This window comes from Hemibagrus wyckioides, linkage group LG24 (assembly GCF_019097595.1).
Source record: "Hemibagrus wyckioides isolate EC202008001 linkage group LG24, SWU_Hwy_1.0, whole genome shotgun sequence".
In the NCBI taxonomy this organism is placed as follows: domain Eukaryota; kingdom Metazoa; phylum Chordata; class Actinopteri; order Siluriformes; family Bagridae; genus Hemibagrus; species Hemibagrus wyckioides.
The window spans coordinates 10,759,200-10,783,876 of record NC_080733.1 but is presented as its reverse complement, the minus strand read 5'-3'; the positions used below and the strand labels follow the sequence as shown (position 1 = coordinate 10,783,876).

Sequence of the window (24,677 nt, the reverse complement as noted above, 5' to 3'; positions counted from 1 at the left end):
ACAGTGACAAGAGGGAAATGAAAGGGTTAGTTCCTCTTTTTTTTGCATGTGGAAGTTCACATCTGCATGATAAGTTTGGTTTTGGGTTAATGATTTCATTTCAGACGCTGGGACTGAAACATAGAGATCGCTAACAACCAATCTACAGCACAAGCAAGGCAAGTGTTGCAGTCGAATTTTAACACTTTTTCAAAGAAAACCTTATTTATGTTGATGTAATTATGGTAAATATCTCTGCTGTTTTCTGTGCATTTTTATTATATATTTATTTATTACTTAATGCATTACTTAGATTTGACTGCTGGTTCTTTAGGGACTTTATTGTATGTGCTTTAGACACTAGATAAATAAGTATGCTTTGTTTTTTTTTCCTTCTTATATAGATGATTGCTGTGTTAGTGATGCTTATGGTCGGGCTGGTTTCTGCCAAAGTTGTCTGTCCAGACGGGAAAGAATGTCCAGACAAAAATACCTGCTGCCCTATTACAACAGGATATGCATGCTGCCCCTATCCTTCTGTAAGCAGAAATCAAAGCTATTTATTTTGGAAGTTTGTGGTAAATGATTAATGACAATGCTAATTTAATGCTGCATGCTGCATATAGTTATGCAAGAAACCTTTCTGTGGAACTGTATAAGAAACCTATAAATTAAAATTTCCGTGTATTTTTAAGGCCGTATGCTGTCCAGACAAGGCTCACTGCTGTCCAGAAGGCTACCAGTGTAACAGAGAGTCTCAGGAGTGTGTGAAAAAAGGGCTTCCATGGCTTAAAATCCCTGTTTCCACACAAATACCTGCAGAGGAGGAAGAAAAAACATCTCTTGCTCCTCTGGTGCAATCTCCTGCTTCTGTGGTTAGCTGTGACAGCGTCTCATTCTGCCCTGATGGAACAACCTGCTGCAGGTCTCCTCGTGGGCAGTGGACATGCTGCCCATACACTGTGGTTGGTATTTTTTCAGCAAATTATGAATGTAGTAGGTTTATAAGTATGTATATTAAGACATTTTATCTGTTCCTTTAGGGTCAGTGCTGCAATGATGGCATCCACTGTTGTCCCTTTGGTTATCACTGTGACAGCACATCCACCCAGTGTTTCCGTGGAGCACTGAGTTTTCCTGCATCCCCTCAGATTGATGCCATGCGAAGCGATATTATTCAGGTACGAGATTGAGCAACATTTAAATAATACACAAATAAAATGTCATATGACTCTTTTATTTAACAAATTATAAACACTGGCAAAATGGCAAGCAATGAAAGTAGGTGGATTGGGGAAGTAAGAGGACTCATGAAACAAATGTCCGAACTAGGATAGGGTATGTTTGTGTTTCATCTAAGGAATAAAACACAAAGGGACATACTGATAAAGGAAAAGAATAAAACAGTTGCTTTCTTGTTTTCTTAAAAACAATCCTGTAAAAAAAAAAAAAAGACAAATTTCTACAAGAAAACAAGACAATTTATTGTTTTAATGATTTTTTTTTAGTATGTATGCTTTTGTTGTTGTTGTTGTTGTTGCAAAGATCCTTCACGGAGTCTCCATAGTTTTGTGTCTGGATCTTTAGCACATCCTAAAATGTTTCCTAAAGTTAATATGACTTCGAAAACATGCAGCTTCCCTCATCCTGAATACTTGCCTGTGGTGGAACAATAAAAGCTGCCACTTTACTTCAGATTGTTAAAAAGCATTAACACTGGAGACTCCGACCAAAAATGCTAAATAAACATGTCCTTTCAAAAAGCTATATCAGTGATTATACACATATTTTTACTTGTATGATTTTTAATCTGTTATATAATAGGGAGAGTCTTTAATGCAGGTCCATGTAACTTAGGGATGAATGTGCTGGAAAAATTATACCTGAGTGAAAGTGCAGATAATAATGTGTCAACCACTTACTCAATAAAAAGTGGAAGTATTTGGCCAAAAAGTGAAAGAATAATGTCATAGTCACGTTGTAGTCATGACAAACACAGCATGAACACACTGACTATAACTAACACCCTGGCATCATTTACTCTAGCTTCTTTACAGCACAAGTCTGGTTTATTACTTCATATAGTACAATAAATGTCTGTATAATTAGAGCAGTGCTAAGCTGTACAGTAAAACTGTTGTAGGATATCTTATGTTTTAGGTAAGAATAAGGATGAAGATTCTCTTTAAGTTGATGTCTGCAAATTAGTAGATTCTATGATGCCCTGAATAATAAAATTCAAGGCGTAATAGAATCTACTAATTTGTAAACAGTCTTTAGTTGAATGCAAACCCTGTCTGATGTACATTTATATGCTAGCAAAAACTTCAGTTTAGTAAAGCCCTGGGATTTCTTGTTTATTGTGAGTTAATTTGTTGGTAGATTTGATGTAAAATACTGGAGGCTGTTCTATGGTTAAGGTTTTGAGCTACAGGTCAGAAGGTCAAGAATTCAAATCCTAGCACCATTAAACTGCCTTGGCTGTGTCCTTGAGCAAAAAAAAAACAAAAACTTAGTGCTTTGTGTAATTTCTACTACTATTTGTTCTAATACTGGCTAAAACTGTTTAATGTTTATGTTGTTGCTGAAATATTGGATTTGTTAGGCTGATAAAATAACGTTTCCAAAGGAATTACAAACCGCATTGCAAAACAAGCCAAACTGCAACTGTTCACCTTAAGCAATGTAGGCAATGGCAAGACTTTGCTCGCCACTATTTCCCAATGGTTTTCACAATAAAATCCATATTTTCCTTCTTTTTTTTTTTTAATTTTACAACCACATTTCAGCAAATTGTACATTTAGATGTATGTTTTTCCCAGCTGCTTAACGCATGTACCTTCTAACCCATTAAAACTTCACGTATTACTTGTATATCCAACCAGCTAATGAATACTGGGACTTAATAAGTTAAAATAATAAACAATTTCTCTTTATAGTAATGCATGGTAAATGTTGGTCCCTTTCCCCTCAGACGCCTGCAGTGGAGGAAGAGAAACTAACTCCTGCTCCTCTGGTGAAATCTAGCAATCCTTCAGTGGTTTTCTGTGACAGCAACTCTTTCTGCCCTGATGGTACAACGTGCTGTAGGTTTTCTTTTAGCCAGTGGACGTGCTGCATATACGTTTTGGTTGGTATTTTTTCAGTAGATCGTGATTGAGCTCGGTTTACAAGTATGGACATAATATTTTTGTCTGCTCCTTTAGGGTCAGTGCTGCGCTGATGGCATCCACTGCTGTCCCTTTCTTTATCGCTGTGACTTCACATCCACCCGCTGTTACAGGGGAACAATTAGTATTCTTGCATCTCCACAGATTCCTGCCATTCAGAGCAACACCATTCAGGTACAAGATAAAAAAAATAACCATATCCCTTTATTATATCCCTTTGTTATGTAATCAATGTTAAACTTTAGTTAAGGGTGATATATTAAAGGAGAGTAGGCATAAGGGAAGGAAGATTAAATAAATCTGTGACCTATGAAAGGGTTAGATTCATGTAAGGAATAAAAAAAAACATAGATTAGATGCAGGCATAGAGAAATAATCAACAATGAGGGTGATGTGATTAGTTTCTGTAATCAACCCAAAGTTTATTACTTCCGTATTTTGGATGTTATGGATCGTTTTCTTGTTGCAGGATGCGATAACGAATTATCTTGCAATTATAAATTTTCTTGCAGGTAAATTGCAAAACCAACGGTATGCAACATTTTTATCCACAGCCATACCGGCTGTTTGTCAGACAGTTGTCATTGCATCAACTCTGATTTCAGTTGGATGTGATTGCCTGGTCTTTTGAAATCAAATCTAATGACACATTGGACTTTTTATTGCTTTGCAATTTCTAATACTTGTTCTAATACAAACTAGTATTGGATCTGTCAGTCTAATAACATGATAACTGCTACACGGCTTCATTTAATCAAATAACCCAATAATAAATGACCATAAGCAGTGTTGATGATGGCAAGACATTGCACACCTCTACATTTCAATAGATTTCACATCAGTGATAAATCTAGTCAGATGTATTTATTATAGTTTTCCTGACTTTTTTTGTTCATTTAAAGCTGTTTTAGCTATATCATATTTCCTATATTGTAATGCATAAACCATCTAAGTCTTACCTTATTGTTCAATCTTGAACATCAGTAGAACTAATGGAAATGTATGCAGTTCTTAACCAAACAATACATACTACGAGTTTCAAGAAGGTACAAATAAAAATATATTGCATAATTTAACTTAATATAAGTTTATAAGTGCATCCAATATATTTATTTATGGTAAGGGCTGCCTTCATATCCATGGAGAGCCTGTATAAATGACTAAACATGGTTAATCTCTGCAGGATCAGTGCTGTCAAAGTGAGACAGGCTGCTGTGACAGTGGGTTTCACTGTGATGAGAAGACTAAAACCTGTGTGAGAGACTTTGAACAAATGTCTCCACTGAAGACCATGTTAAAACTTCAGAATCAGGACGCCGTCATACATTGCAATGACCAATTCTACTGTCCAGCTGGACACAGCTGCTGCAAGTCATCAACCGGCCAGTTGGCATGCTGTCCATATCCTCTGGTATCTATATCTCTATCTATTCTTCTGGTATATAAAATATACCATAAAATTAAGGGAGCACTTAATTATCACAGTATAACACCAAGTCAATTAAACTTCAGGGATATCAATCTGTCCAGTTAGGAAGCATGAATGTTTGTGAATCAGTTTATCACACACTATATTCCTAGATTTATAACACATTATTGATCTCTGCTCTTATATTGTATGTTTTTTTAAAGGGTCAGTGCTGTCAGGATGGAAAGCACTGCTGTGAATATGGCCATGACTGTGATCCCACATCTACTGTATGCAATAAAGGCTACATAAGCGTTCCTGCTCTTCTGACAAAAGAAGCACTGCGCCGCTGAATTTTCCTTCCTTGAACAAAAGGCTAAGTCAATAAAAAGCAAAAGAGTATTTCATTTGATCAAAAAATCATTTTTTAAGCTTTAAAGTTTTGCTATGCTTCAATAAGCAAGTACATTTACATGCTATTCTTTTCTTATTTTGAATGAACAAAAAATAAATTGCAAACATAAATGCTTTATTGCTTATGCCAATTAATAAAAAGTGATTATAATCACAAATTTGCATTATGTTCATTATTTCTAGTTTGAGTCTTTATTGTACATCATATTATTTATATAATATTTAATATCTGATATTCTTTTTCTGTATTTGTTAGTATTTCCTATCACATGTTACATTAAGTGTACAGGTAATTGTACACTATATGGCCAAGATAGATAGGTAGGTAGGTAGGTAGGTAGATAGATAGATAGATAGATAGATAGATAGATAGATAGATAGATAGATAGATAGATAGATAGATAGATAGATAGATAGATAGATAGATAGATCTTCACAAATATGTTCTATCATGTTGAGGTCACACCAAACTCGCTCATCCATGTCTTTATGGACCTTGCTTTGTGCACTGGTGTGTTGGAACAGGAAGGGGTCATCCCCAAACTGTTCCCACAAAGTTGGGAGCATGAAATTGTCCAAAATGTCTTGGCATGCTGAAGCATCAAGAGTTCCTTTTACTGGAACTAAGGGACCAAGACCAACCCCTGAAAAACAACACCTGAATTCAAAGGTGGGTCGCACAAACTCACTTAGCTGCAGCCAAATTTATGTTAAGGTAAATGAAACAAATCCAGTCCGATATTAAGCAAACGACTTTTAAGAGATGATTCTTTGTTCAAAGGAATTATTTTAATTAAACACACACACACACACACACACACACACATATATATATATATATATATATATATATATATATATATATATATATACAGCTCTGGAAAAAAATAAGAGAGCACTGCCCAATCTCCAGATTTGAACCCTAATCTGAAACCACATTTGAAAACCTCTGGAATGTCATCAAGAGGAAGATGGATGGTCACAAACCATCAAGCAAAGCTGAGCGGTTTGTTTTTTGCAAAAGAGTGGTATAAAGTTCCCCAACAGCAATGTGAAAAATTGGTGGAGAGCATGGAGCCAAAACACATGCAAATCGGGGTTATTCCAACAAATACTGATTTCTTAATGTTATTTAGCCAAAGCATTAACACAATTTGTTTACAAATTATTTACATTTTGTTTTATTTGAGTTATTAAAGCTCTGCAAATACCACATGATCTTGGGTTATTTTGATGTGTTGTCATTTCCTTTAAATATACACTCTAAATAACAATAGTTATATTTTGAGTTTAGGAGAAATATTGTCAACAGTTCACAAAAAAATGAAACAAAACTGTTCATCTCACCAGTACATGAACCTGTAAGAAAAAAACATAAGAAACTGATTATTTTGCAGTGGTCTCTTTTTCCACAGTTGTATATATATCTGTGCAATATGGGTAAATTGCATGTTGTATGTATTTAGTCCCCCCCATTTTACTTTGAATATCCTATATCCTGCACTATACTCATAAGGTTTTCCACTAGATTTTGGAGTGTGACTGTGGGGATTTGCTCAATCAGCCACAACAGCATTAGTGAGTAATGCACTGATTCTGGGTGAGAAGGCCTGGAGGGCACAGGCTCAGTGTCTGAAACCCTTGTTTGGCTTCTAAATTTGTGCCAACACTTTAGAAAAGGCCTACATGCAGATATATAGTCGTGTAAAAATGTCATTTTGGTTCACTTATAAAACGTAGTACTGCATCTTGTCACTAGAGGGCAACATAAACCTTACAGTATGACTTTTCCTCCCAATAATAATAATAATAATAATAATAATAATAATAATAATAATAATAATAATAATAATAATAACACAAAACAAACAGCAGAAATCAGTCAGCACAGAAGCTTAGCAAAGCACAACAATCAAAGCCTCGATTTTTCAGAAGAAACCGAAAGTAATTCGCTTTAAACAGGAAACTCCTCAAGTATTCAAAATTAAAATGTTTTTATTTTTCAAACAAGTGCAATTATTTTCGTGTGAAAACTAACTTTGTTACTTATCCAAAACTCTTATAAGCCACCAACCTGTATGCTAGAAAGTGTCAATACTGCCGTCTCACTGCAACTACGGAAGGCCAAATGGGTCACATAATAAAGGCTTGGATGTTTGATGTTTGCAAGTTCTTACAGACAGGTTCAAAGGTATGCATTATAGGCTGATTGGCATCTGTAAATTGTCAGTGTGTGTGTGTGTGTGTGTGTCCTGAAATCAATCAGCACCCGATCCAGGATGTCCCCTGCCTTGTGTCCCCCGGGTCTTTGGAATAGACTCCCTGCAACCCTGTAAAGGAAAAGTGCTACAGAAAATAAACAAATGGATGTGCTTTATAATACATGTGATGGATGTGTGATTTATGTTATTAATTTTGTTATTATGTAACAATTCTAAGATTATGCATTACATCTAACTATAGATCGCATAGTCCAGAGTATACCAGCACCATCGAATTCATTCCACCCAGAAATCATTCAGATATTGATGAACAATCATCAGAAAAAGTTTGAGAACAGGACTGGATATGAGCTACTATATTATAGTCATTATTGTGCTAAACAATAAAAGATTATTAAATCAGGTATGTAAATATCTAGTAAAATGTGCCTTTTAACTTGTTTTTCTTAAATATTAGAGCATTATAATTGACCAAAAACATTAAATGTTCTATTAAACGTAAATTTTGATCGTGTGATCCTTTTGGTTTTCTATAGTCACAGCTCCACCACATGTACACTTCAGGGTCTGATAATGACGCCAAGAAATCCACGGTGAGACTGCTGTTAATTCTCTCTGTAAATTTGCTGCTCATGCGCATGAACAATATTGCAATCAAAATAGTAGAATATAACATATGAAATAAAAGTAATCACGCTTTATTTACACTGTCCTGTACAGTGATTGTATACACAATGATCAGCCATAACATTAAAACCAAAGAGAGGTAACATGAGTAACATTAGGTGCGTTTACATGGACACTTGTAATCCGATCGTAACAGGACTAGAAGCACAATCAGATTAAAATTTCAATCGGATTCTAAAGGGTGGTTTAAACCATTTTTAGTCCGATCGAGAGGACATGTAAACACTTAATCGGATGGAATCGTGGGCGGCGTCAAGATGGCGCAGTGTTAACTTCAACTTTATTGTGCTCTATATACTTTCTATGTGCAGAACTTGAGTGGAAGTAGTGGAAGTTCAACATTCATCTTGAAGACAGTTTTGACTGTTTTTGGGACCCATTTCACATCCTTTTTTTAAGTTCTTAAGCCGAGCAGCTTAAGAAAAATAAAGCTCTCAAGGAGAAATGCAGCGGACTGGACAGCTATAAACGCAGATGGAACCTCCGTGTATCGGGGATTCCCGAGTGCGAAGGAGAAAACGTCAAACTGGTTGTACTTGATCTTTTTAGACACCTAGTTTTTATCCCGCACTTGTCGAGATGCAATCTGGGCAGGAGCCAAACAGTCTGAATTTTTGAAGCAGAAAAAATCCGAATTTTAGAAGATCTGACACAGGAGGACAAAGTGGCGAGAAAGAAACTCTGGCCTCTTGTTGAAAAGGCCAGAAGAGAAGGAAAGAGAGCTGGGTTTGTGGGTCCCGCTGCTTTCATAAACGGGAAGAGAATTTCTGTCTGTGACACTTAGTATTTAGTGTATATATTACTATGATTATAATTATACCAACCAATTATATACCAATTATACCAAATTTTGTTTTGATTCTTTTCCCTTGGGTCCACGAAATGGTGTGGTGTTCTTCCTGAATTTTATATGGAATTCGTTCCTTAAGTTCTGCATATCTTCCAAGAAGTTTTTCAGTTTTTTATACCTGTTCTGAAAATTGTAACTCTTAAAGTTTCTTTTTTTTTCTTCCTATGTTTAGTTCATGTTTTTCATGCTTATCTTCGAATGTTCGGGGGCTACGTGACTTATACAAACGAAAAGCTGTATTTTTATTTTGTAAATCCAAGAAAAGGGACGTTTATTTTTTACAGGAAACGCACTCTAGTGTTGATGAAAAATTCTGGCGTAACCAGTGGGGAAGCTCTATTTTTTTCTGCCATAATTCCAGCTCATCTTGGATAGTGTCGCTATCTTACTTAACACTCGATTTCAGGGAGAGAATAGAATAATAGAAACTATTTTATCAGGATTGGGAAGATGGATCATTTTAGTTGTTCATTGGGAAGGCAGTTATTTTATAATGGTTAACATATATGGTTTCAACAGTTCTGCCCAAAATACAACTCTGTTTGATGGTATAATCATTCAAATAAATAACTTAAAACTTAAATATCCTTCTGCCTTTATTTTAATTGGTGGCGATTTCAATGAGGCGCCCGATTTTGTTGCTGATAGATTTCCGCCTAGAAACATGTCTATAAGTATTAATCCTCTAATAGGAAAACTCTGTCAATGTCTGAATCTGACTGATGCATATAGGTATTTAAACCCTGACAGACAATTGTTTACCTGGTTTAAATCAGATTTTTCTCAAAAATCACATATAGATTTGTGGTTGGTATCAGACTCCTTGATCTCATTTTTAGTTTCAGCAGAAATTTCTCCCTCTCCATTAACAGATCACGCTGTAGTTGAGATTACTTTATCTGATGATAAATTCAAGAGAAGGAGGAAAGTAAACCCTGGTTATTGGAAGTTAAATTGGACCTATTTATTATCAGACTCTTACTGTCAAGAAATTAAAAAATTGCAGAATGTGTTAAAAACCAGATTAATATATCAGCCATCCTTAAATGGGAGCTATTTAAATATGAATGTAGAAAGTTTTCCTTTAGATTTGGAATAGAGAGAGTATCTGCGAAAAATAAGGAAATATCAGACTTAATTAAAGAAATGACTGTGCTCTTAAGGAACCCTAATCTGGGAGAGGATGAGAAGGATTTTTTATACACGTTTGCAATGCAGGTTGGATAATCTCTTTTTAGAAAAAGCGAGGGGTGCTTTTATTAGATCACGAGCAAAATGGCTAGAGTTTGGGGAAAAAAACTCTGCTTACTTTTTCAATCTAGAGAGGACACGCAGTAGTAAGATGAAAATTTCTTCTTTATATATTAATAACTCATTGGCTAATGACCCCTCTGTGATCTCTTCTCATGTCTTTACATTTTATAAAAAGTTATGTACTTCGTCAGTTGACCCCAATGCGTCATTTTTGTTTTTTCATAAGATTCAACACATAATTCCTAAAGTTTCTGATAATAACAGAGACTTTTGTGAGGAAGGCGTTAGTTTGGATGGTCTTTATAATCTGGTTAAAAAGATGCCTAATAATAAATCCCCTGGGCCAGATGGATTACCCTGGGAATTTTATAAAGTCTGTTGGAACTCTATTAAGGATCTTCTATATGAAGCTCTTATTGAGTGTGCTAGGAAAGGGGAACTGGCAGATTCGATGAAACAAGGTATCATCTGTCTCATACCCAAACCTAATAAGGATTCAAAACTTTTAGATAACTGGCGCCCCATCACCCTGTTAAATTCTGATTATAAATTGTTGGCTTCTTTTTATGCTGAGAAGCTTAAACCTTGTTTGGCAGACACAATTTCTAACACTCAATCCGGTTTTATGAAAGGCAGACATATTTCTATTAATATTAGATTAATCTTAGATATTCTAGATTATTCTGAAATTATGAATAGGGAAGCATTAATTTTGTTTATAGATTTTTACAAAGCATTTGATACAGTTGAACATACATTTATTTTTGAAGCCCTTTCAAGGTTTGGTTTTGGTAGCTCTTTTATCAGTATGATTCGCACCTTATATAATGGTATTAACAGCTGTGTCTCCTTGGCTTCTGGCACTTCTCCGCGTTTTCTTGTGGGTCGTGGTATTCGCCAGGGTTGCCCCATCTCTCCTTTTCTTTTCTTATTGGCAGCCGAACTATTAAGTTTACAGATAAATCACTCAAATATTGAAGGTATTAATATCGGAGACAATACTTTAATTATTAGCCAGTTAGCTGACGACACTTGTCTTTTTCTTAAAGATGAGTCACAAGTTTCTGTTGCCCTAAATCATCTTGATCTTTTCTCCAAAGCTTCCGGATTAGTGGTAAACCCCAAGAAATGCGAGATTCTATATGTAAACGATTCAGATAAAACCTTAATTGAGGGTATTGAGGCAAAACAATGTGTAAAATACCTGGGCGTTGATATTTTTAGATCAGGTTCAGACCGGCTTTGTTATAATTTTCAGCCAAGATTGAATAAAATCAAAAATGTTTTTGGCTGCTGGCTGCAGAGAGATTTGACTATTTATGGGAGAGTCCTACTAACTAAGGCTGAGGGTATTTCACGTCTAGGTTACCCTGCTCTTTCTCTTTATGTTGATGATAAAACAATTAAATCTATTAACTCCCTGTTATTCCGCTTTATTTGGAAAAACAAACCAGAACGAGTTCAAAGAAATTGTCTGATTAGAACGTATAAGGAGGGTGGTCTTAATGCATTCGATTTTCAAACCATCAATCAAACATTCAAAATTAACTGGATTAAGAATTGCATCGCTAAGAATGATCTTCCCTGGTTCTGGATTCCCAATCTCATTTTTAAACAGTGTGGTGACCTTAAATTCTTATTGGCCTGTAATTTTAAGTGCAGTAAATTACCCATCAAGCTATCAAATTTTCACAAACAAGCTTTGGATTCTTGGAAGATTGCTTTTAAGCATAATTTTTCCCCACACTCCTGCATCATTTGGAATAATGAACATATACTATCTGGTAACAAATCTCTTTTTCTTGAGCAGTGGATGGCTCAAAATATTATTTTTGTTTCTGATCTGTTCAATGCTCAAGGGGACCTTCTTTCATTTTCTGAGTTTGTGTCTTTGAGAGGGGCCACGGTTTCAATGAGAGATTTCAATAAGGTAATCAAAAGTATCTCTGTTGGTATAAAAAAATCTTATGAAAGCGCATTTAAGTTACAGCCAGTTAAATAATCACATTCCTACACTTGCAATCAGAGGTATTAATATTTCAGGAAAAAAAATGTAATAACTTTTTATTAGAAAAGCACTTTTTTCAACGCCATGGACCTTCCCCAAAGCACATTATAAATGGAGTTTCTGTTACCCAAATATTGATCTAAATAATTTATGGACCTTCCCTCACAAACTTTTTATTCCAAACAAATTTAAAGAGCTCCATTTCAAAATTACTCATAGATATTACCCCTGTAACCTTCTCCTGAGTAGATTCTGTCAGAATGTATCTTCGTCATGTTCGTTTTGCGATGCTGAAGAAGAGTCTATTCTTCATTTGTTTTGCCACTGTCCATTCACTAAGTCTTTTTGGTCAGAAGTTACCGTGCTTCTATTCCTTTGTTGTAAGAAAATTATACAATTCAATGAAAATATTATAAATATTATAAGATGTTAATTTTGGGTGTACTGTTTTGTTACTCTGTCTCCTGGGTAAATTTCATATTCACAAAGCCAGAGCCATTCGTTGTAAACCCAACTTCAGAATATTTTCTTCTGATATTAAGACCCTTTTTTCTGAACCTTTAAATTCAAAGGCTTTCAAAACTTATACTATTCTTGAATCCATTAGTCAAAACCTTTGATGTTATATGGTGACAAAGGTGTACTTCTCTATACTTTTGTAATGTCTGTATGCCCCCTATTTGTCCTGCTTTGTTATGTTGATACGAATGACCTATGACGTACGGATGTTGATACGAATGACGTATGACGTACGGATGTTGATACGAATGACGTATGACGTACAGATGTTTTCGTGGACTGTGCGCATGTCGAAAGATCTAATCCGATTCTAATCATGTGTCATGTGAACGCGCATAACAATCTGATTCCTTTATACCGCGTTCATGTAAACGCTGCGATCAGATTTGTCAATCTGATTGAATTCAGTCCGATCTGATTAAAAAGTGTCCATGTAAATGCACCTATTGACCATCTTGTTACAGTGGCACACTGTCAATAAGTGTGATATATTAGGGAGTCATTTCTCAAAGCAGGATGGAGGCAGAATAAAATGGGCAAGTTTAAGGACCTGAGCCATTCTGACAAGGGCCAAATTCACATGGCTAGACAACTGGGTCAGTTTAAGTGACCTTGATATCTATCTTAATGTTTTCTTTATAGTATTTTCTAATAGTAGTTATCTGATGCTTAATAAAAGTGCATGAGGAGTTCATTGACAGTTTTGAAAGGTTGTGGCAGTTCTGTAACAAAGCCTGGTCTTGTTCTGCTGTAAACCGTTGTAACAGATCCTCATTGGGGACTTCCTTTCTGCTGTGTTGCTCATTCTTATGTCTCATTGTACTGATATTATTATATGAAAAGCGTCAAAACTAGATAAATTGTTGGTTAAAGGTTATGTTAAGTGCAATTCAATAGCTGCTATAGTTTCAGATTGTACCCTACATTACCTACTTATACTTACATTTCATTGATTAATATAAAGCATAATGTCAGCTGACTTGCAAATGGTAACTCAGTCAGTCCTGACTCAAAGCTCTAAAATATTTTCCTGCCCAAAATAAAATCAGTATATCTATGAAAATGGGGTGCATTGTTACAAATGATTCACTTTCTACATTGGCATTTAAACTTTTGTGTAAATCTTTGTATAAAATATGTCTAGATCTAAGTTGACAAACAGTGTGAAATGTTTCACCAGTTGCGACAATGGGGGGAAAAACTGAATTTAAACATAAATAAATATCTATCTATTATATTTAACATTATCTCATATCTAACTTGCCCTCCAGCATCACAAACTACACAGAGTAGTGCAGCTCAACTGTTTTAACAATGACAAATGCAGTGGTATCCAAAAAACATAAGGCAAAGTCAAAGCACAGGCCATAGGTCATGTGATGAACAAACAGGATATGAACTGAGATAAAAAACTGAGGTTTACTGAGCCCAGATAATTATTCATCTTTAAATGCATGTGGATAGCTAGAGCATTAAATACACTGCATAGTATGAGAAAATGACCACAGATCATGAATTGGGATAATTCTAGATATGGGATGCGTGGGAGTTTATTTGGCTGATTATATAGCCTGCAGTAAACAGCTTTTTATTTAGTTAAGTAAGAGTACAAGTATTCAGTTTCAGTAGTACTCACATAGAGTGTTAATACTGCAAAATACAATTACGGAAGTATTTTAAACATGTGATCAGAACTGCGTAGGAACAGGAACAGTGTAGTTTAATTGAATGAGATGAATTGTTCTGTACTACATTAACGAGAAATGTCTCCCATTTTTTAACTGACACCACTGACGAGGGATATGAAAGGGTCAGTTCCTCTTTTTTACAAGCTTCACATCTGACTGATAAGTGTGTTTGTATGTTAGTATGCTCATTTGAGACTTTTGAGAGCTGGGACTGAGCATACAGACAGATACTGCTAACAGTCAACTGCAAAAGCAAGGCAAGTGTTGGAGTCATTTTTTTCATAAACAACTGCATTTACTTTACGTGAATAGATACTACTTAAAATGTCTTAATGTCTAGTTTTGAGTGTGAAGGTAAATAAAAAAATATATTTTATATATATATATATATATATATTAAGCATTATGAATTGTTTATATAAATACTTATATAAATGCTATTATATAAATACTATTAGTCAGTATTATTTAGCTATAAGAAGAAGAATTGTGCATTATTTATGCTGTTTCTTTATTGTGTATGCTTCAGACAATGGGTAAATAAGTATGCTTTGTTTCTTCTCCTTATCTAGATGATTGCGGTGTTAGTGATGCTTATGGTAGGGCTGGTTTTTGCCAGTACTGTCTGTCCAGATGGGACAGAATGTCAAGACAAAAATACCTGCTGCCCAACTAAAACAGGATATGCATGCTGCCAATATCCATCTGTAAGCAGAAACCAGAACTATTTTTTTTTTCTGTTGAAGTTGATTAATTAATTAGGATTTAGCACATTGTGCTGAAAATAGCAGCTTATATAATCAAGATAAAATAATGTTGCATTTTGAATCATGAATCGTAAGTAGCATATATAAATATACTCTATACTCTGTATTTTTTTAAGGCTGTATGCTGTCCAGACAAGGCCCACTGCTGTCCACAAGGTTACCAGTGTAATGTAGAGACTCAGCTGTGTGAGAACAAGGGTTTTCCTTGGTATAAAATCCTTCATTCCCCTCAGATATCTGCACAGGGGGGGAAGAAAAGAGCTCCTGCTCCTCTGGTGAACTCTGACAATCCTTCTGTCTCTGTGGTTTACTGTGACAACATCTATACCTGCCCTGATGGTACAACATGCTGCAGGTCTCCTTATGGGAAATGGACATGCTGCCCATATACTATGGTTGGTATATTTTCAGTAAATCAGCAAGTCAGGTTTATAAGTATCTATGTTAAGACATTTGGTCTCCTCATTTAGGGTCAGTGCTGTTATGATGGCATCCACTGCTGCCCCTTTGGTTATTACTGTGACAGCACGTCCACCCGGTGTTTAAGGGGAGCACTTAGTATTCCTGTGTCCCCACAGATTGCTGCCATGCCGAGCAACACCATTCAGGTACAAGACCGAGCAATAACCTTATCCCTTTCTTCAATAAAGTATTATTTGAACAGCTATATGTCTATCTACTATATTTCTTATTAATTAATTCATAGTCCTTTAAGTTAACACTTTCTGGTCTATTTCCTTCACAGGAGGAAGTGAAACAAGCTCCTGCTCCTCTGGTGAACTCTGATAATCCTTCTGTCTCTGTGATTCACTGTGACAACATCTATACATGCCCTGATGGTACAACATGCTGCAGGTCCCCTTATGGGCAGTGGACATGCTGCCAATACACTACGGTTGGTATTTTTTTCAGCAAATCATGAATGTGATAGGTTTATTAGTATACATGCTAAGACATTTTGTGTTTTTTAGGGTCAGTGCTGTTATGATGGCATCCACTGCTGTCCCTTCGGTTATCACTGTGACAGCACGTCCACCCAGTGTTTCAGGGGAGCACTGAGTATTCCTGCATCCCCACCGATTGCTGCCATGCCGAGGAACACCATTCAGGTACGAGACTGAGCAATAACCTTTTCCCTTACTGTAATAAAGTAGTACACAAATAAAATGTTATATGACTAGGTGACAAACGAGCAAACTACAAGCTATAAAAAGAGCGTGTGGGAACAGAAAGGTAGATGAATCATGAATTAAAACATGACCTAGGATAGGGTAAGCTTGTTAGATTGTTTTATTGTTGCAGGATGCATTAATATTTTCTTGCAGGTGAATTGCATGTTATGGGTGCATTTCATTTTCCCTTGAAAGGCGGGGTGTAAACTATTGCAACATACATACATAAATTAAATCCGATGACTTCCATGTGACAGTTGGATGTATTCCCCTGGTGTTGCAAAATTCAGTATTATAACACATTTTACATTTTAGTGTTTTGCAATTTCTAGCACTTGTTGCTCCACAGCTTGATTTAGTAGTTTAAAAAAATATAATGTTAAATTCTTGTGATGTCGTTATGAGAATATGTAATGTAACTCTCAGCCAGTCATTACCAAGAAGAAAAACATTGCATTATTTAAGAAGCAAATCATGTATGTAGCAAGACTAACCATATTTAACGTCTGCAGGATGCATGCTGTCAGAACGAGACAGGCTGCTGTCCCGTCGGCTCTCGGTGTGATGAGGAGAGCAAAACCTGCATGAGTGACACTGTTCTTTAAACGGAAGGTTATTCAGACAAAAAGCAATAAAATTTACAATTATATTTGATCAACAAGTGAACATTCTTCAGGTCTGTAATTAGATTTTTGTAATGCCATACTCAAAAGGAGCAGTTGTACAGCATGTTAATCATTTCTTATTTTGAAAGAAATAAATTACAAATATAAACAGACCAATAAAATTCCCAATGCATAAAAAAATCATTTTAATCCAAAAATTGTATGTGCATTATTTTTAGTTTATGACTATTTATTATAGGTTGTATTCCTACATAATATTTTTTATTTAGTTTGATATTTTTTAATTCTTTATTTATTTCTAAGAAACATTCCTGCTATGAAAATGAGGACATTTTTCATGATTATACCCCAAGCTCCTTCATCTATATATAATTTCAATCATATAATTATCATATTATTATCTATAATCAAAATGAGAGGATCACTGCGGTTTTTACAAAAACCTCAAATTTTAAATGAGCTGCTAAATAAAATTTATTTAATTTTTTATGGGTCACAAATGAATCATGCAAATATGAATCAATACTCATTGCAAGTATAAACTGTTCTCACATGATGCAGCTTCCCTTTTCCTTCACCAAACCTCCAAGCCACAAGAATATATTAGACTTTCTGATACTGAACAGACTAAGATATATATGTAAATGCTTCTGTGGATTTCTTACTCATGCAGATTTGGCAACACATTTGAGTTTCTGTATTCATTTCTATTGTCTATGTATGGTCTCCCCTTTTTATAAGGTTTTAAAAGATGAATTTCTCAACTTTGTTCGATTTATGATAAACTTTTATGCTGGAGAAAAAAACTAAGCAATGGTACAAAAAAAAACTAAACAAGATAAGTGCGTGCTATTTTTCTTTGTTGTTATACATTATTCTAATTAATTCAATAATTTACAAGTTTTTTCTTTTTATAACAACACTACTACTACTACTACTACTAATAATAATAATAATAATAATAATAATAATAATTGTTATAGTGTTATTAGCTACTACTACACTGATGTAACCAATGAACTGGTGATTCAGTGTATATTCACATAGAGTATACACCAGTCAGGAATAACATCATGACCACCTGCTTAATATTGTGTTGTTACCCCTTTTGCTGCCAAAACAGCCCTGACCCATCATACACTGTGTATTCTGACACCTTTCTATCAGAACCAGCATTAACTTCTTCTGCAACAGTAGTTGTAATTTGAGCAACAGTAGTTCGTCTGTTGGATCGGATCACACGGGCCAGCCTTCACTCCCCACGTGCATCAATGAGCCTTGGCCACCCATGACCCTGTCACCGGTTCACCACTGTTCCTTCCTTGGACCACTTTTGATAGATGGCACTAACACTAACAGGTGCCATGATGAGGAGATAATCAGTGTTATTCACTTCACCTGTTAAATATACAGAGCTAGCAGGTCTACTGGTGAATCAGCCTCATAAAAGAGTTGAAGGTATTTATCGCCCCCTAGTGGGCAGATTGGCGTTTCCATGGTAATCCAGTGTCAACATCCCGAGTTGGTGAGCGTGCGCTTTCAGGATGTCAGAGATGTCTGCGCTGAGCAGGAAGCTAATTCAAAACTTGGCTGAAACTCTGTCTAAACAAGTTAAACACTGTAAGTATCTCAGAACTGTGGCATATTTATCTAAATGGTTTTTTTTTTCAGCGAAGAGGAAACATGCACGTGAGCACTAATGAAGTAAATAGTTATCCATTAGCAGTGTAGCTAGCTAGTTACATTATTCACCAATAACTGCTTGTTTGCTCGTGATATAACTGACCCTGGTACACCAGGAGGGTCAGCATTAAACGTTTAATCACATCTATATGCAGTTGCGGACCATCCAGGTCATTTAGCTGTTATAATAATCTCCCTTCTTTTGAGAAGGGTGTCCATTAAATGTTGGCGCTGTGTAGATTTAACCATTCAGCCACAAAGCATCAGTGAGGTCAAGCACCCATGTTGCCTGGGGTGTTCAGGTCAGGACTCTCCTACAAGGACACTTGAGTTCATCCACTTCGTCCTACCATATGCCTCCAGCTTCACAAACAACTGAGGAAGGCTTACATACAGTATGGGTGTGATGATCAGGTGTCCACAAACTTTTGACCAGTACGTTTACATGTTATAAAGCTATTCTGGCCTGAGAATGGGATTTGCAATGCCACGCATCTCATGCAGCAACTCCAAGCATGAGAAATTGAAGTTTTTATATATATACATATATAAATTGTATTTATTACATTGTATAACTTACTGTTCATAATAATATACATGAAATAATATATAACGTTGAATATGACCCATGAACAGTAGATCAAAAGCTGTGCATTGAACAGTCAGCTATACATCGTAATTCAAATAGGAGAGATTTTGGTTGTCAGGTTTGACAATCTATGTGACATCTTTTATAGATAACCCTTATCCATGTATAATACATTTATCGTAGACAATAAATGGTCATTTATTCTTGCTGTGCAGTTAATAAAACTGAAGCAGAGTGCCTGATCCAGCTGTTTAACACACTGCTCGGAGAACAGACAGAGAGGAAAGCACCTAATGGACTGGACCGGGGCAAATTCCGTAACATCCTGCACAACACCTTCGGACTGACCGACGACATGATTATGGACCGAGGTGAGGTCGAGTTTGTGCACGGAAACTAAGCTTTCAACATCAAATTTCTAGGGTTTTCTGAAAAAAATATTATTCATTTTTATACAATATATATATATATATATATATATATAGAGAGAGAGAGAGAGAGAGAGAGAGAGAGAGAGAGAATAAATACTTATAATTACATAATTATACTCATCAATAATTCTCATCTGTCTCAGTTTTTCGCGCCTTTGACAAGGACAACGATAGCTACATCAGTGTTAAAGAGTGGATAGAAGGACTAGCGGTCTTCCTCCGAGGGACACTGAATGAGAAAATAAAATGTAAGATAAATCGATGGGTTTTTTCAGTATTAGTAATTATAATCACGTTGCTCATCATTCTACTGTCCTCTTTTTGAAATGCCTACAGTCTGTTTTGATGTGTACGACCTGAACGGGGACGGCTACATATCTCGGGAGGAAATGTTCCACATGCTGAAAAGTAGCCTGATCAGACAGCTGACTGAGGAAGACCCTGATGAAGGAATTAAGGACCTTGTTGAAATAATACTAAAGAAAATGGTAAGGAATAAGCACTGTCTATGGAGAGAGAGAGAGAGAGAGAGAGAGAGAGCAGATATTTTAAATAAGACAGTTTAAGTAATATTTATTCTGTTGATGTCCAGGATTACGACCACGACGGCAGACTTTCATATTCGGACTTCGAAAAGGCTGTGAGGGAGGAAAATCTGTTATTAGAGGCTTTTGGATCTTGTCTTCCTGAAGCAAAGGTAAAAATAACAAAAGCACACGCTTAAAATGTGTTCTCAATGTAGTTGCAGTCACTAAGGAGCCTCCTGTTGCCTGTGAAAGAAACTGCATTAAAAACACAACCTCAACCTCAGTGCTTTGGATGAAACTAAAGGTAGTGACAAAGTAAAGTAAAAACCTGAGGCTGTTGATGTCCTAATTAACAGAGCATGCAGGAATCACTGAATAGTTTGATGTGTTTTTTAAAAAAAATTGAAAGATGGCAGTCAAGTACACCTTTTACAAACTGGATACAAAAAAACATACCATGATGGCCATTATCATTTTTTATTAAATATACAAAAGGTTATTTACTAATATGCTGCTTTTCTTTCTTCAGTGTATACAAGCATTCGAGCAGCATGCATTCCAGGATACGCCAAGTCCCTGAATCACTGAAATAACTTCACAACAAGGTTGTTCAGCTCCTGTGTGTTACTCTGTATGAATTGTATTTAAATGTGATTAAATTCGTCTTCGAGGCTTTGCAGTGATGGTACTGGTGGTTTTTGTCTCTGTGGGAACTGCAGAGACCTAAAAGAAAAAAGGGAAAAAAAATCAGATTTAAAATAATGTAAAATAATTCAGATTTCAGCAACCAGAACACCTTCCTTGTCACATTCCTAAAAGAGATAAAAATGGCGCACACACACACACACACACCATACTAAAATTCTGTGCATACTTCATACATCTCATGTTAGTATCATATCTAATTTTTATTATAAGTGATTGTTATGGTATGTGTAGCAGTGTAAATTGTGCTTGATTGTTAGTAGGTCATATAACCGTGACATGAATAACCTGCACTACAGACTCAACTTACCTAAAACCACTAGAAGCATCTTTTTAGTATTGGTTATATATTGATATTTTCTATATTTAAAGGTGTTTTATTTTGGTTTCAGCAGCACGATATAAAAAAGTGCTGTCTGGAGTTTTTGTACACATCTATACAAAATATATGTATGTATATACCGATCAGGCATAACATTATGACAACCTGCCTAATATAGTGTTGGCCCATTTGCTGCTAAAACAGCCTTGACCCGTCATGCACTGTGTATTTTGACACCTTTCTATCAGAGCCAGCGTTAACTTCTCCAGCAATCTGAGCAACAGTAGCTCGTCTGTTGGATTGGATCACACGGGCCAGCCTTCAATCCCTTGCCCGCCCATGACCCTGTCACCAGTTCACCATTGTTACTCGGACCACTTTTGATAGATACTGACCACTGCAGACCGGGAACACCCCACAAGAGCTGCAGTTTTGGAGATGCTCTGATCCAGTCATCTATCCATCACAATTTGGTCCTTGTCAAACTCACCCAAATCCTTACCCTTGCCCATTGTTCCTGCTTCTAACACATCAACTTTGAGGGCAAAATGTTCACTTGCTGTCTAATATATCCCACCCACTAACAGATGGCATGATGAGGAGATCATCAGTGTTATACACTTCACCTGTCAGTGGTCAGAATGTTATGCCTGATCAATGTATACCCTGGGTTTCCAGTTTATTAGGGTAAATATACAGAGCTAGCAGGTGAATCAGCCTAATAAAAGCGGTGAAGGTATTTATCGCCCCCTAGTGGGCAGATTGAAGAAAAAATGAAATGGAGTTTAATCAGTATTTTCAAAACATCAGCAGTGAGATAACGGGCAATCGCACACCCTGACTAACTGCAACTTTAACAACACTATTACACAGCTTACCTTTGCCATTGTTTGCCTGATTAAGTTGGCCGTTGTGTTTAATGAAGCATCTTTCATGTCTGTTCTCTGTTGTTCTGGTAGTTTTGGTCCAAACAAAGGAGTATTTTTGTCTGACATTCCCAACAAGTCCACACTATCCTCCATTTTCCTCTTTCTGTTTTCAAAACGTGTTGTCCTCGGTACAAACTCTGGTGCAGTAGATGGAGGATTTTTGGATTTTTGAGTCCTGACTCTTTCGCCCTTTTCAGCAGATGCCGAGTTTGGAAAATCGGAGGTCTGTTTAGAAAGTTCTGGGGAAGCTGGGATGAAATGATGTAGCGATCCCATCTTATCCTCTGTAGGTGCACTTGTTTGTAGACTGTGTGATTTATATCCCCTTGAAGATAAACACTGCTGAAAGGCTTTCTCCTGTGGTGGTAAGGGCAGCAGTGGAAACCCTGAAGAAGTGCTGGGATTTGAAGTCTCATTTTGAGTGCTGTTTCCATCTCCCCATGCATTAGCCGGTGCTGGTGCTGGTGCCGGTGCCGATGAGTCTGCAGGTTTTTTGGACCATGTGGGTTCCTTTTTAAATTCTGTTTCTGGAAGTAAGAATAAATCAATATACTGTGCATGAAAAGTCTAGAAATGTAAAAGAATCCCCATCACTTTGAGATACATATATATATATACCTGATTTATTACATGCTCTGTTTATGTAGCTCCTCCTGTCCTGCAGCTTCTTTCTTATGTCCTCTACAGTCTCATATTCAGGAGCATAACAGACATGAAGTATCCCACCATAAAAACTTTTTTCATCAGTGTTCCGCTTAGCAGCCCTGGAAAAAACCCAATATAATTATTCTTAAATACAACTACACCAGGGCAGCTGTATTCATGATAAGGTACCACAAACCGACTCTCACCTCGCACTCGTAAGTTTCTGGAACTTTATGAGATATACTTCAGTGAATTGTTCAGCTGGATACTCATCAAGAACTCGATATTCCTCTATCACTCCATAAAGTGCAAAAAGTTGCACTAGTTCTGTCATCACTCCGATAGCAGGTACTCCTTGCACCAGGAGAAACCGAGACTCCAAGTTAATAGTGTACACCTAAAAGGCAGAACATAGCATACGAATGATTTAAAAGAGTACACAGTGTCTGAAGTTCCCTGGCTGGGGTTTGATTTCCAGGCAAGGAAACCAACACATCCACTACATGAGTCAGTGTGCTCTCAGTACTCTGACATAAGAGGCCATCTGACATAAACCTGTCTCTACTTTCTCAAAATATCTCTAGAATATTACTTTACCCGTTTGTGTTGAGGATGACACAGAATTTTGTTAATCCCGAAGGAAATTCTTTTGCCAAAGACTGCTTCAGATTACCAGAAAGATAAATAAAGAATGAAATGTATTTAAAGAACAAAAAAGGTAGGGAACTGGAACATATTGCACATAATATGATATTCCATGTGGTACAATGGTATGATATTACACATGGTATTACATTAATGTACAATGTATTTATTGTGGAATTTTTATATTGTCAGGGTTTATTCCGTCAGCTCTGCTCCCGACTGAAAGGCGAGAAGTTATAGAGTTTGACAGCCACTGGTAGGAAAGACTTCATCGGTGGTCTTCTGTGGTCTCAGTCTAACTGAATGTGCTCCGGTACGACTCCAGTGTCACATGAAGGGGATGTGATGTGTTGTCAAGGATACTGAGAAGTTTCCTCAGCATTCTCCTCTCAGACACCTCAACCAGAGACTCCATCTCCACTCCCATGACAGAGCCCGCTTTCCTAAAACACTTATCAGCCGTACAGCGTAGAAGATGACCCTGGCTACCACCGAGTGGTAGAACCTTCTGCAGCATGGTTCTGCAGACATTAATGGACCTGAGTCTCCTGAGGAAGTACAGGCAACTCTGACCTTTCTGAATTATGACTCTTATAGTTAAATAGTCTGATTATATTCAGAATAATAAAAGTATTAAAGAGCAGTTGTGAAATTTATTTCACAGTTCCTGGATACAAAACATTTAAAAACCAATGCTCTACTCAGAACAGTAATTTAGTTGGTTATAGCTGTTGTGTCATTATACCTACTTTTATTAGTGTGAAAACACTGTGCCCTATCATGAATCAGTCTAAGGTAACACTAAAGCAGCTGTGTCCACGACATTCTGAATGACAGGTAGGTTGTAATGTGACGATGTCGTTTATTAAACAGTAATAATACTATTATAACAGTGTGTTGTATACAGCATATAGGGAATGCCATTTCCAACCCTGCCATCGATGCTTGAGTCGCTAGATAGTGAGGTCAATTTTAATCCATTAATCTTACTTCCATTCTAATGTACACGAATAAAACCAAGCTGACCTTGACGGCTTTTGGTCTTCTTCCCTCCCTGTACTTTGGTCTTGTGTGACAGACTTTCTGCTGCTCATGATGTTTGTATACTCGAGGTGTATCCCAAACAGAGCTGCCCTCGGACGCCGCCATGTTTTCTTACGGATTGTTCAGCGCATGCGCACAACGAAAACGCTGTACTAATGCTACATTCACGTGCTCCTGAAATTACTATCAATTCGAGTTCTCGACATATAAGATATCTATATTTATAGATATTTTATTATAGTGTAGCAAGCGTCGTTTCAATGGATGTTTTAGGAGTTTTAGTTTCAGTGTTGGGTTAGAATCATTAATTTTTATTATATAACGATTACGTTTAATAACGTCTGGCCGCAATGGGTACAGTTGCACGCCGCACAAGACCAAACTAATCTATCA

General features: G+C 36.4%; 4 protein-coding genes across 6 annotated transcripts; 3 read left to right on the top strand and 1 right to left on the bottom strand.

Annotated features, from left to right (window-relative positions):
* Positions 1-5,104, top strand: LOC131344798 (progranulin-like). Its single transcript, XM_058377277.1, has 8 exons — positions 1-158; positions 384-518; positions 675-944; positions 1,023-1,160; positions 2,954-3,109; positions 3,186-3,323; positions 4,333-4,560; positions 4,782-5,104. Exons 2-8 carry the CDS (start codon positions 384-386, stop codon positions 4,908-4,910), a joined length of 1,194 nt encoding a protein of 397 aa, XP_058233260.1. The 5' UTR covers positions 1-158; the 3' UTR covers positions 4,911-5,104.
* Positions 5,105-7,713: 2,609 nt separating this feature from the next.
* grna.1 (granulin a, tandem duplicate 1) lies at positions 7,714-16,947 on the top strand. Of its 3 annotated transcripts, XM_058377592.1 has the most exons (8): positions 7,714-7,786; positions 14,380-14,456; positions 14,772-14,906; positions 15,083-15,361; positions 15,437-15,574; positions 15,712-15,861; positions 15,938-16,075; positions 16,651-16,947. In XM_058377592.1, the coding sequence occupies exons 3-8, from the start codon at positions 14,772-14,774 to the stop codon at positions 16,741-16,743; spliced, it is 933 nt and encodes a 310-aa protein (XP_058233575.1). In that variant the 5' UTR covers positions 7,714-7,786; positions 14,380-14,456; the 3' UTR covers positions 16,744-16,947. The 3 variants fall into 3 exon arrangements, with proteins under 3 accessions (XP_058233575.1, XP_058233574.1, XP_058233573.1); XM_058377591.1 differs by lacking the exon at positions 14,380-14,456 and having other exon boundaries at positions 7,717-7,786; XM_058377590.1 differs by lacking the exons at positions 14,772-14,906; positions 15,083-15,361; positions 15,437-15,574; ... (1 more) ...; positions 15,938-16,075; positions 16,651-16,947 and having other exon boundaries at positions 7,724-7,786; positions 8,192-14,456.
* Positions 16,948-17,387: 440 nt separating this feature from the next.
* On the top strand, positions 17,388-20,662 carry clxn (calaxin). Its single transcript, XM_058377594.1, has 6 exons — positions 17,388-18,384; positions 19,252-19,407; positions 19,611-19,715; positions 19,804-19,955; positions 20,060-20,164; positions 20,524-20,662. Exons 1-6 carry the CDS (start codon positions 18,309-18,311, stop codon positions 20,572-20,574), a joined length of 645 nt encoding a protein of 214 aa, XP_058233577.1. The 5' UTR covers positions 17,388-18,308; the 3' UTR covers positions 20,575-20,662.
* On the bottom strand, positions 20,581-24,431 carry rbm48 (RNA binding motif protein 48). The gene is made up of 5 exons (XM_058377593.1): positions 24,267-24,431; positions 22,802-22,992; positions 22,569-22,714; positions 21,900-22,477; positions 20,581-20,717 (listed from the first exon to the last, which is right to left on the bottom strand). Exons 1-5 carry the CDS (start codon positions 24,387-24,389, stop codon positions 20,649-20,651), a joined length of 1,107 nt encoding a protein of 368 aa, XP_058233576.1. The 5' UTR covers positions 24,390-24,431; the 3' UTR covers positions 20,581-20,648.
* Positions 24,432-24,677: the final 246 nt, after the last annotated feature.